The sequence below is a fragment of the Pelodiscus sinensis genome, chromosome 9 (assembly GCF_049634645.1).
Source record: "Pelodiscus sinensis isolate JC-2024 chromosome 9, ASM4963464v1, whole genome shotgun sequence".
NCBI lineage: Eukaryota > Metazoa > Chordata > Testudines > Trionychidae > Pelodiscus > Pelodiscus sinensis.
The window spans coordinates 35079244-35092396 of NC_134719.1; the positions used below are offsets into that span (position 1 = coordinate 35079244).

A 13153-nucleotide genomic window follows, 5' to 3' on the forward strand; every position below is an offset into this window, starting at 1 on the left:
TTTGTGCACGACAAAGTTGAGTAACTTCTAAATACTAATTTCCTGGGAGAAAAATGGTATCTGCTCATGGCTGTCATGCATGTTGGTGAAAGAGTAGCACAAACTGTACCCTAATCAACTATTTCAATGTTATGCACTGCCAGTTCCAGGATAGTCTAACTCCCAACGGACAGTATCAAAAAAGGACATTACCTTAACAGATCATTTCTTCCTTTAGTTAGTGTACAGTGACGCACCATCCAATATTTCAGATTTACTTTAATTCACAACTATGTACAAGTTCATATTCATTTAAGGAATATCATATAACTGATACTTTCTAAAATTTGTATTATCCTATAATTTTCTATATACAGTAAACTATTTCATTACTAGTACACATCAAGACACTTTAAAATCAAATACATTATGACTGTCTTAAATTTCTCTACTCAAGAAATTAAAATGACATGGGTACATTAATAAATAAATCAGTAGTTTTTAAACAATTCATAACTGTGCATTGTGCAATTTACAAGTCCTAAAGATTCTGCGAAAGCTTGAAGCTTGTACAGTGTCATATTGGCAGTTTATTTTAATGATAGGAAATGGACACGTGAAATAATCATTTTTAAGAGTCCATTTGATATTTCATTGCTCTACCTGTTTCACTGAAGGAGGTTCTAATTTTCGGGAGAGTGCTGTTAAAACCTGGTTGAATTTCTCATATCTCTCTCTCTGATTTACTTGTGCTCCTTTGCTGCCCCACAACAATCTCATTTGAAATTCTGTCTTGAAGATCTCACTCATCTCATCATCTGGCTGAAAACCTAATGAGGAGAACAGAAAATTTAGAACTGGGTATTATCTGAAGGCAGGGGTGACTGGTGCCAGTGGGGAGAGGGAATGCAGGGTTATTAAATTTTTGGCTGGATATAGGAGGGTGGTGCAACTCCCAAGTACTACCATGAGTCACCTATGCCTTAATACGGACTCTGCGACTCAAAAGCTTGTCTCCCCTGGTCCAGCAAACCCCATTGTTTGGACCAAGGAAGTCCAACCTGTAGATATTACAGATGCTGATCTGCTAACAAAAGTCAATAAGAATCAGTATAGGTTTAACAGGGAAATACTCCTTTTCATGCAGCATGCCGCCAAAAGTCCCACAGCAGAAGTAGCATCAAGCCCTCAGACTATCCCAGCTGAAAGGAGGAGTTAAAACAAAGACACATTTCTGCTTAATTTACATTTTAACTTCTCTGAAAAAGCCTATAGCATATTCTCTAAGTTATTTTAGTTACTAATGGGAACTGGGACTCTTGGGAGAATCTGCAGCATCTCTTCATTACTTTAACAGAACTCCTCACACATTCTGAGACTATTGTACTGGTGAGACCCACAGCAAGATGTGCTCCTGCCAGTGTCCCTACCTTCCAGTTTCCTTTCTGCCGTCATTCGGTACATGTCAGCATTTTGTGCTATAAAACGGGCTGTGGCTAAATGCTTGAGCATTATTTCACAGCTTTGGTCAGTGTACTCCCAGAGGTCCAGCCCATCAAAAATGACAAACTGTCGCTCCATCAAGGTAACCCAGGGCATCAGCAGGGGCACAGTTATGTTGTTTTGTGGAACACAGATGGTCTCTGGAAGAGATGCAAAAAACACAGCAATCTTAAATACTGCTCATTTACAAGCTATTGTACAGTATTCTTCCCTAATCCGGGGACAAATAGGATCTGTTTGGTGTATTTTCCCTTCCATAGTATGCTTCAGTAAGCCTTCAAATTAGCATCTTCACTATCGAGCTCCACCTCCCATCTTACATTTCATATACTGATAAATCTAGAATCTATTGCAAAACTGCATCTGGTGCAGAGCAAAAGATCCCATCCCATCCCATCTATGTCCTCTGCCAAAGCATTAAGGATTGAAGCCCAGATCTACACAGGGATTACATTAGGGCCATTTTAAGTCAAAATTTAGTTCTTCAAAACCCCATCCAACAGCCACCTTGTAAGATAAGTGCATAAATTCCTTATGTGCCTAAGTTTCTGCCATTAAAGTACACTACCTGTGGGCATGGTGAGCTACCTAAGTCTGAATGCCTGGCAGGATTAACGGACCAGGTGTTCCCTGCCCCTGCTGGTCTCATCTGGAAGACCAAATCAGGAAGATGTTATCTGAGGCCACCTAAGAGCTCAGGCCCTGCACTAAATATAGGAGGAGAGTGGTTCTGCTATCACTATTAGCTCAGTGGTTGGAGTATTCACTCAGAAAATGAGACCCCTGGTTTCAGGCTATTGCGTATCTTTTTCTGCTTTTCTTCTGAAAGAGGCTTTTCCAAAATTTGGCGCGTCTCCATGGTGCCAAATTTCAGAAAAACCTTCTTTTTCAGTACATCCCTTATTCCTTGTAAAACGAGGTTTCCAGGGATGACAAAAGAGCACGTCCACTTTTCTGAAACTTTTTTTCAGAAAAGCAGATGCATTCCTTGGATGTGGCAGTGCTTTTCCGGGATACCTCTGGTGGCAGGTTATTGAAATGGTATCCTGGAAAAGCAGTCCAGATGTAGCCTCAGTCCCCCCCGCTTGGTGTGGATTTGAACCCTTATCTTCCACCTCTCAGGAAACGAAACTACTGGATATTCTGAGGTAGGGCTTTCTCTCTCTCTGGTGAAGCTGCTCCACTTTGTGTAAGTAATTAGTTAGTGACTCAGACACGTGTGAGACTACAGCGAGTGGCTTGGGCACTCACCCAGGATGTGAGAGACCCACCTTCAAACTCTGGTGAATCCCAAACAGACCAAACTCCATTTGAGAAGCACTTCCTGTGAATTACTCAGCTTAGGTGGCTCCCCAGGACTTTCGTGGATTAAGCACCAATTCTTCTCATGCATTTTATATCGAGCATGGGTGCCTAAGCTCAGGGCTGTGAATTCCAGGGGCAAGTTATTGAAATGTTGAGCCCTTTAAGGATCTAACACTCCACCTATGATCCCACTGACTTCAAATTGAAGCATTTCTGGGGACTAAAGCTCCCTGTCAAAGCCAAAGGGAGTTTCCCCTTCTCCCTCTCTCCTAAGCATGGGGAAAATCCAGCTCCTGCTCCTCTTGGAAGGGGGTGCAGCTGGCATTAGTCTGAAGGGGGAACAGCAGCAGCTGCACCTGGCTAACAGTTCATGGGTCTCTGAGCCTTTCCAAAAGTAGAAGCAGCAACAGCACCACAGCACTGATCTTGCAAGACCTGAAAAATTAGCTTAGGTGGGGGACCCCGCTCTCCACTCCTTTACTTCTCCATGAAGATTGGTCTCCCCTGTTATTTGCCTCTCACCTCCTGGATGCAGAGTGAGTAGAGGTATAATTACACTGCAATCAGAAATGTGACTAAGGCTCATGTAGACATACCTGAGTTAGCTTAGATCTAGCTACTTTGACTGGCAATAGCTTTGAAGCCAAGTGGAGAGGAGTAGCAAGTTAAAGGCTATTCAGATTGAAAAACCTGTCATTTGCAGTAAAAGACTTAGTCCAGTTCCCTTAATGAAAACAAATGTGTAACACTGGCCTTCACCGCAGTCCATTTGCAATCCCACATGCTACAAACTCACCTCCTCCTTCCTGCAGAGCTTTACTGAATGGCTTCAGCTGCTTTTCATACATAATGGCGGTTTGGGTGTAATGGTGCCGTAAAGTGGTCCATGTTTGTTCTAACCGTGCGATCTGTTTGATGCAAAGAAGAGAGTCCTATTTTAATTTTGCAACAGTTCTTATGCAAAGCAACTATCCTGTTTCTGGCAGACAACAGAAGGTAAATTCATACTGGTCTGTATCGTATTATGACACCTACTCTTGTGTATTTTATGCAACAGTTTGCCTCTTGCATTGTATCCTGCCATGAATACCTACTTTGATAATACCACTGGTCTGCACTAGGCGTTTACACCAAATTTAGCTGCACATGGTTGATTTCCAAGATATCCTAGCATTTAGGCAGAATAATTGTATGTTCCCTGGGAAAGAGCCATAATTCTGTTTTGCTCCTCTGAAATGGCCCTTTATGGTCATGTAAGGCAAGTTTCAAATCACTAAACCCAGACACAACTAATGAATTCCTCTCACTCAAAAAATTAAAGCAGCATTCCTGATGCCACAACTGGCAATCTCTCTGGGCAACTACGGAATCACTCTCCTTGTGTAGTAGTAAACTTTTAGCCAACATTTAGCTGATGAGTCTCTGGTAAGTGATTTTAAAAGGGTTCTAAAGTTAATTTTAATGTTAGGGGAGAAAACGATAAATTGTTTTTTACTGGACTGAAAAAAAATTGCTGTACTATGTCTAATTTACACATAAGAAAAGCACATTTCCTTGTTTACAGACCAGCTAGTCTAAGTATTCTCTGTGTCTAAAGCTGTGATTCCAGGATTAAATATGGAAACTGTCTCCCAACTGGCATGACTGGAGAATTTTGTTTAGATAAATGTTACTAGCTGAATTCAGATAACATCCATTCTTATTCTACTTAGGGTTTTCCCTTTTTACTGCTGGTTGCTCAATAGTCTCTAATTATCACTGTGTTAATCTCAAAAGGTCATCTATACCCTGCAGGATCATTAAAAACGCTTTCACCTAAGAGCATAATAAAAGACATTCAAAACAAGCAAATTTTTATAATTGCAAAAATAGTTGTTTTGTAATAAATTTGCTTTTTTAAAAAACATTAGTACACTTTAATAGCATTTAATAATACATTTCTTCTGTACTATTATACCAGCTTTGCATTACAATAAATAGACCCTTGTTCTACAAAGCAACAGTTTTCAGCTAGTTCTGGCATTGCAGGCAATGATTAAAAGTATTGTATATTCATAATGGCTAAAAATACTTTGGTTCTTATGACCATCTGTTTGCTTGGGGATGGGCCTTCTGTAAAGCACATCCCTGTAGTCTCCAAACACTTGTTTATGGGCTTTAAAATGTTGAAATCAGTTAACTAACAAACTCTTTGAATACCAGAAAGGGAACATTGCTTTACCTGTGGCATTTCAAGTGCTTTCATGACAGCAGAGAATGCGTATAAGTCCCCCAGGGAGTCTTTCAGTTCCACTGCTACCTGGATGATCCTGTTTAATGTTGCTGCCCTCTCTTCTAAGTTTCCTGTGCAGCCCAAAATATCCACAGCTATGCCTATTGCCATGGTGTTGTGTCTAGAGAGAAACAAGGCAGTGATGTCTCGATTAAACTGTTGAAGTAATAAGACGTGATCAAATAATACAGGCAGCACTTAGGCCTTAATGGCCCTAGGTAGGATTAAATGGATATTACTGACAATGCTGCTGTTACACAGAGCTCAGTGACAGCTGCACGCTTATGTGTTATACACCAACTATATCTTTGAGGCTTCAGGGTAACAGATCTGCCTTTATGTTACTGCACTTCTGGGATGGGGTCTCACTCCACACAGGATTGTAAGTAGGAAAGGTGGCCAGGTAGGCCAGTTAGCCATTTAGACTGCACCTGGAGGCATAGGTGACTGCTGGGGAGGGACACAAGGAGGCACTGGCCAGGTAACTGCCCTCCCACATGACTCCTCCCTTCACCACCCATAGCTTGGAGGATGGCTGTGGGGGGTGGGACCCCAGGACAACCCTCCCAACCCAGGCCCTGCCATTTTCTGTCCCTACTCCTCCTCTTTGCCCAAGCCCCTGCCCTTGTTCTGTCCTGTCACGCCCCCACTTCACCCTTTCTCCCAAGTGATGAGGCCTGGGGGCTAGCAGTGGACCTGACAGAGGCAGCTGCGGGGATTGGGTCCCTTGCACTCACCACCAGGAAGTGGAGTGACCCAGGCCTCTATTAGGGATGTTAAATATCGGTTAATTGAATAGTCGAGTAACCTCATGAATTCTTAGCGGTTAGTCGACTAACCGCCCAATTCCGAATACACTTTAAATGCAGAGCCACGGTGGGGGTAGGTCCCACACCCAGCGTGAGCCAGAACTGAGCCGGGCTCCTGACCAGCCTGCTAAAAAATGTACTGGTTGGGGGTGGGGAGGGAAATGCGTGTCGTCTGTAGCATTAACCTACAAGCTTTTGCTTATCGGTTAATCAACTACACTATTACATCCCTAGTCCATGTTTCCTGTGAGTATGGGGAATGGTGATGTGGTTAGGAGCCCGGGGAGTGGAGCAGGCTGGAGCTGGGTCATTCCCGTTTCTGCTGCCAGCACATCTAGGGGCAGGCCCAACCTCTACTACAGACAACTGCCCCCCCCTCCAGTCCTCCTTTGCCCACAGTGTCACCCCAAAGCACAGGGCCTGGGGCGATTACCTCAGACTGTCGCAATGGCTTGGGGTACTAAGTGACTCCCACACATGTTAACCCTGCCTGGAGGAGGAGTCAGGGAGCAGGGATTAATGGGAAGCAGCTCAGGTGGATGAGGCCTGTGTTAAGCCCAAGATCAGAGAGCAGCAAGGGGAAGTCGTCAGCAGTCACTGCCTGGGAGAAGGGAAGCGTGTTTGGGACAAAGAGATAGGGAGCCTGTAGTCACTGCCTGGGAGGAGAGAAGGTTTGGGCTGGTAAACCCAAAGAAGGGGGAGAGCCAGAGAACTGGAGGGTGGGTGCGGGGAAAGAAAGCAACAAAGAACGGGATAGGGCAGACCTTGGCTACTGAAGAAATGGCCCTGGAGCTGGATGCTGGAGCACAGGGCAGGCCAAGGTTCCCCTCTCAGATTCAGACTCTAACTACCTGTTTTTCCCCCTCTAAGCACTCCCTTCAAGAAGTTGCCTGATGATCTCCAAGAGTCCTCGTAAGCACAGAGCTTAGTATCCCAATAAATTACCTCTCAGTGCTTTTCCACATCGTATACGAGAATACTGTAAAGTGTTTGTTGGGGAAGGAAGGTATTTCTGCCTGGAGATTTAAGACACACTGATGCTCCAGCCAAGCACCACAGGAGCGAAACACAATGTAACAGGACGGTATACCTTTCAATTATGTCCAAGCGCAGTTGGTGTCCATAGGGCAATGTAATGAATTCCAGACCTGAGCTCACTCCCATGCTCCGCCTCAGCTCTTCAGAGACCTCCAGTATCCTAGCAACCTGTCAAGTCCAAAGGTTCACACACACTGATCCAGGAAGTTGACTTTTTAAGGAAGGAGGAGTTTGAGTCCTTCCTTGTGTTACTCTAATTCACTCTACAGCTAGAACACTAATATAAAGCTATTTGAAAATATCCCCATTAAACAGAAGCATGCAGAATACATCGCACACAAGGAGGTTTTTTTGCAGAACCTAGAAATTCTTTGCTTTAATGAGTCAAGTGTATGAAAACAAATAATTATGACCAAAACCAAGGACTAATTCTTTGATCTAGTTTTAAAAAGACAATGCCAGAAAACAAGCAGCATCAGAAGGAGATTTTCGTTTCAGCCAAGAGCACTGTAGGGCTATCAAACACACAACAGATCTGATCAAGCACTCTACTAAAAGCAGATCCCCATACACCCACGCACCCACTGAAGCATGGAGTGGTCTCATAGTTTGATCTTTGCTCTGACCCTAATGCATGATGCCCAAGATACTTAACCCCTTTGTCTCACTTTCCTCGTCTGTAAAATGGGGCTAATAATGTAAAAATGCTGCTTCTCCGCTCCCCAGGGCTGTTGTGAGGATACAGTCATGTACAAAAAGCGGGGAAAGGACAGTGTGAGTGCTCAGTGACCGACAGTAATTCATACAAAACCCCCTCTACTTTCCTTCCTTACTTCATTAGCCCTTGTTATTAAACACATGAAGATTATTTGCAATTTGTTTCATCTATACGAACTATTCATCTGTATTAATCTTAATAATGCTTCAGATAGTCTTTAAAGTGCTACCAGACTAACAAAACATGTAGATGTTATCATGAGCTTTCCTGGTTACAACCCACTTCTTCAGATGTCCAGTCATCTGAAGAAGTGGGCTGTGCCCACGAAAGCTCATGATACCACCTACATGTTTTATTAGTCTATAACGTGACCATTTGTTGTTTTTTAAGTTTAATCTTAATAATGTTCATATTAGCTAATCAAATACTTATGGGTATGTCTTTAATGTTCATAGGCTGACAAATTTCTAATCTAATCTGCCTTCTTATCATCATAGCATCTAAATGCCAACCCCTGTATGCAGTCGGATTAAGGCAACATGGGGCCCGGCATACACAATGACACTAGTAACCCAGTGGCTTTGACCCCCTGGAATCTCCCCATCCCCTCCCAGAGAGGCAGTAGTAGTGTTAATCAGCTTGAGTGAATGGATCAGGCCTACTGCTCATCTCCTTATGCCATACACAGTCCCCTAGTGGACTGGAGTTAGTGGGTGCTTCCAGAATCGGTATGACTGAGGCAGTTTCTCCTCTCACAGCTATTGTGTCACACTATCTACAGAGAGGCAGATGTCACTCCCTCAGTTACATTAGCGTGTTAGAGTGGTCCTTCACAATTCTGAGGGCTACAGACTTCATTTTTTGCATGAAAGCTGAGATTCTGGTGTAATCAGACTTCAGAAGCTGAGGTCTTATACACAGATCTACAGTGTGCAGGCTTTAATCTGGCCCTGTTAGTATGCAAATCTGGTGTAATACTTCAGAATTCTGTGATACCGATTGTAGACAGCCAATTCCAAATGGCTGGCCATCATTCAGCCCCAGCACACAGGCAACAAACAGATTGTCACTGCAAGTGCATCAAAATTAGTCCAATGGTCACAGTAATTGGGAGAAAAGCAGGACAGAAAGAGAATCATAGGCACTCAAAAGGGCCACACTGAGTGAAGCACAATACAGCCATCAGAAAGAAGTGTCTCCAGCCACCTTTGTTAGAAGTCTTAATTTTCTATCATGGAAGCAGACTTCTTAATTAAGTTTGCTAGTTTAATTACATCAGCTATGATTTCTGACTAAATTAGAGTATATCTAAGGGAATTACTTCAATCCAGACACACTTTAGCAATTAGATTGAAAGCCATTCTTCTTGGCATGATGGTTTTAAGATTCCATTTTTTAAATTCTAATCTGCAGTAGAAGGAGAAAAAGTACCCGATTGGATTGCACAGCGCTTTGCAAAAATGAAGAAGAAAAAAAAAACGTTTGAAAAGTGTTTTTATTAGCACTATTGATTTGTCAAAGAGGCTTAGAAAACATGACCAACAAGGAAAGGTTGAAAAATTGAAGGAGACCTGGAAAGTCTTCAAATATGATAAGGGCTGTTAGAAAGAAGACTATGAACAAATGTTCTCCATGTCCTCTGATTGTAGGACAAGAATTAATGGGCTTAAATGGCAGTAACTGAGATTCAGGTTAGATATTAGGAGACCCTTTCTAAATATAAGGATAGTTAAACTCTGGAATAGATTTCCAAAGGAGGTTGTAGAATCTATCACTGGAGATTTTTAAGAACAAATTGGACTAGCACTGTCAGACACGGTTGTTTAGTTCGTCCTGCCCGATGACTTCTCGAAAACCCTTCTTATCATATACTTCTATGACAGTAAGGTAGCCAAATTCTGGCATTTCTTCTGGAAGGGTGGTGCAGAGGTGGAGTTGTTGTGTGGAGGTTCCCTGAGTCCCTGTGTATGAGGGACAGATGGGGGTCAGAACGGCCCAGGAAAGGCTAGGGAGCACATTCAGAAGCAGCTACTGCCACAGTAAGAAGCAGTATATGCTACTTCAGCATCTACTGTGCATGCCAGTAAGTGGGTAGAGTGGGTGCACTCACCACTCTCCTCCACACCTGGCTACTCATACTCCCTTGGAGTTTTGGAGTGACTAATTAGCATGCTAGCATTGAGGGAGTACTACCATAGCATTTTGTTGTGGAAACTGACACAACCGGATTCTTTCTACCTTGCAGTGTAAAATCCATGTCAGGGAGGCTCACTTGTCATTACTCACTACACCTGCTGCACCATTTCTTCATTTTTATGGCCGACAGTAGTAATAAGTCCTATTCGCCAACCTGACTCCTAAACGAAACTTGGAGAAACTGGGCGCTTCTCTGTGTAAATTATTAGAAACCACTGAGGAGTCGGGGGAAGCCCCTGCTAGATCACTGAGTAGGGGACTTGCCAGGCCCCTGGACGGGGGAGGGGCGGCTCCACACTCCTGGAAGGGATGAAGTCTCAAGCAAAAGGAGTGGAGCTGAAGGCAGCCATCCATGCCCCTATGCCCCATAACCTTTCCCTGGCAGCCCTCAGAGCCGCCTGGAGTGCTCTGTATGGAGCACCAGTGGCAATTTTAAGGGCCAGTGGCTCCCAGCTGCTGCTACTGCTACTGCCTAGAGCCCATAGTCCTTTTGAATAACCGGGCCCCAGAGCAATTGTCCCTTTTGCCTCCTCTTCCCTGTCAGTAGCCTCCTGAGCACCCAAATTTTTTTTATAAACTGCCTCTCTTCTAAGCCTCATGCTCAAGGAGTAGCAGAGGAGACAAATGCTGTATCCTTATGAGGCAAGTTTTATATTAAACAGTGGAGAGAGGAGTTTGAGTTATAGCAACACAATGATATTCACGGCATTATCCATATTTGCTTCAGATGGAGCCATTACCCCTCTCTGGATACTGGGCAGGTAACATAAGTTTTTTTAATGCAATTGGAAACGATCACTTTTCACTAATATAGTTCCCAACCAACTGGTGCACTGATTTCACCTCACGTGTGTGCGCAAATAAGCCATTGGGAAATCACTACAATACACCACCCCTTTGGCCTCTAGCACCTTTTAAAACAAGCCTTGATTATGTTTTACAGGGAAGCCTGCCTAACAAGAGGCAGAAGGGCTGAAAAGGTCTTTCCATTGTTTCTGCATGGAGCTGGCTGGTGCTACCACTATTTAGAATCAATCAATCAATCAACAGCCATTCAATTCCAATGACTATAGAACAGATTGTCTAGAGTGTTTAATGGAGTGGAATGGAGCTGGTGGTCATAAAAAGGAAATGCTATTTGAAACTTTGTGTAGATCTTGTATTTTGAAGCATACGCATCACAATTATGACATCCCCCAACTTCCGTGGATTTCATTAGACACAGTGCTACTGATTTCAATGGAAACTGGGTGCCTAAATTTTTGAGGATCTGGAACCAGATTCACACAGGAGTGACAGACATGCCATGCTTTCTCCAGATGCTGTGTCTGAAAAGAATACAGCAATCACAACCATCCGCTTCAAATGACTTAAAATTCAAATGGGTTTCACCTTCCCTTTCAGTACAATTGTTACCTTCTAAAAAGGGCTGTTTGTACTTGAATCAGCAACATGGAAAACAGAAAAGAGAAATTCATCACATGAACAAAACCTGCCTCCTTGTAAAATATCTGTGCACTGCTGAGGCTTGCTAAGTATACAACTAGAGGGTACAAATGGCATGTGAGGGCAAAACTGCAGCCACCTTCTACTACCTCTCATCCCGTCAATGCCCAAAGATCCACACAAGAGTTACAAGAGCAGTATTCAGACAGGACGCTAACACAGATTGTATTCTATTCAGGTCCTTATCTCATGCCCCTCATTTTGGTATTTGCATGCCTTCCGGTAACATGAGCAGTATGCAGCGTACTCTCTCTCTCCCTTTCTCTCTCTGATATGGAATTCATTCCCTCAGAATAAATATAATTTTCCCTAATTTCAATTTCATGATTCAGCATTTCTGCAATAAATAAATGTACAACAAACACAGAGGACATCAAATTTGTGTGTTAAAAACATTAGGGACAACTCAGAGGGATTTCTGATCCAGAGACAAAATTGTAACTTTTTTCCAATCCTACCCCTTCATAAGGCCTCGCAAATCTCCTAAGTAAATATATTTATATATATTAATATATATTGTCTCAATTCTCTCATTTAATTCTTTCAAATCCCTTTTTTAAAAAATCTTCATCTGGCAGGGTATCCAGTGACATGCAGAAAAATTATTTCCCTTTCCAATTATTAAAAACCAAATAATAATAAAAAAAATTACCTTGCAGTCCATTCTAAGCATATGCTGGGCAATAATTTTTGGATTACTGTTGGTGAATAGCTCCTTAACTTTTTTTAACATAGGTGTTTCCAGTGGCTTGTTTTCAGGAGGAAGAAGTTTGGATTCAAAATCATTTGGTTTAAAACTAGATTCTGTCTCAAGAACAGGTGCCACAAACACGCAGGCCTCTTCAGCCATTTCAGTCCGGAGTGCTAATGGATCCATTGAGCTCAATAAGGCATCATCCTCATGGATCAGATAACTTTCTTCAGAGTTCCTGAATGATAGCAATCCATTCTCTTTAGCTATCAGATGTTCCACATAACTGCTCTTCTGAGACAGAGGTTGCTGTGTTGCTCCACAGTCTATGGAAGTGGCAGGGTTTAATTCACAGTAGTGCGCCTCTGAACTGTGCCAAGCTAAAGGAGACTGAGGTTGCCTCAGAAAGGGCACTTTGTTGGGTTTAGGTGGAGGCTTGGGACAGAGCTGACTGTCTGATCCTCTAAGAGCTTCTCCTACTGGCAACTCAGAGGCAACCCTCTGACCTACAGTGGGGCTTAGAGTGGGTTCACTGCCTGTTCTAAACGTGGGGGAATTTGAACGTGGATTTGTATCTACTTCAGGTAACTGAAATGGATGCCTCAAACCTGTAAGTGAAAACAGAATAATTTTTTTATGATGTAACAATGGCATCTAAGGCAAAACTACATATAATCCTGAGCTATACTCTACAGTTCTTTTTTGTTGCTGTTATTTACTGTGGTGAGAAGGGTGTTTCAGATCATGTAACTTCTTCATTTTGTCAAACACTGTTTAAAACGTAAAAAGATGAGCTTTCCACCTATTTGCATCTTCTCCCCCCCACCCAAAAAAAAGCCCAAAGAGCCCTGCGCTAACTCGCACAATAACCCACAATACACAGAGGCTGGACAGTCAGAGCTGGAAAGTCTTGGGTTGGAACAGGAGTGAGTTTGTAACTTGATCTTCTAGATAAAAATGGAATCTTATAGCTGTACCACACAACAGCTATGAGTCATTTTTAAGAATGACAAGTTTTGAAATAAAAGAAAAACTTCTTTAAAGTAGAGTCTAGGCTTGTAGTGAAGTATGAGAGGAATGAACAGCAGGGTTTCTAATCCTATATCTCTTTTAAAAAACCAAACCAAAACAGTTAA

At 42.7% G+C, this 13153-nt stretch overlaps 1 protein-coding gene across 5 annotated transcripts in view; it reads right to left on the reverse strand.

The window, feature by feature from the left end:
* Nucleotides 1-240: 240 nt before the first annotated feature.
* The window catches only part of BCAR3 (BCAR3 adaptor protein, NSP family member), a 125223-nt gene continuing 112310 nt past the window's right edge, over nucleotides 241-13153 (reverse strand). For all 5 annotated transcript variants that reach the window (XM_006114148.4, XM_006114151.4, XM_006114152.4 and 2 more), the window contains 6 exons: nucleotides 11979-12625; nucleotides 6959-7074; nucleotides 5009-5180; nucleotides 3584-3695; nucleotides 1410-1622; nucleotides 241-809 (listed from right to left, as the gene is read on the reverse strand). In XM_006114148.4, the coding sequence (XP_006114210.2) occupies nucleotides 631-809; nucleotides 1410-1622; nucleotides 3584-3695; nucleotides 5009-5180; nucleotides 6959-7074; nucleotides 11979-12625 (1439 nt within the window). In that variant the 3' untranslated portion in view covers nucleotides 241-630. The remainder of the gene's footprint in view (nucleotides 810-1409; nucleotides 1623-3583; nucleotides 3696-5008; nucleotides 5181-6958; nucleotides 7075-11978; nucleotides 12626-13153) is intronic.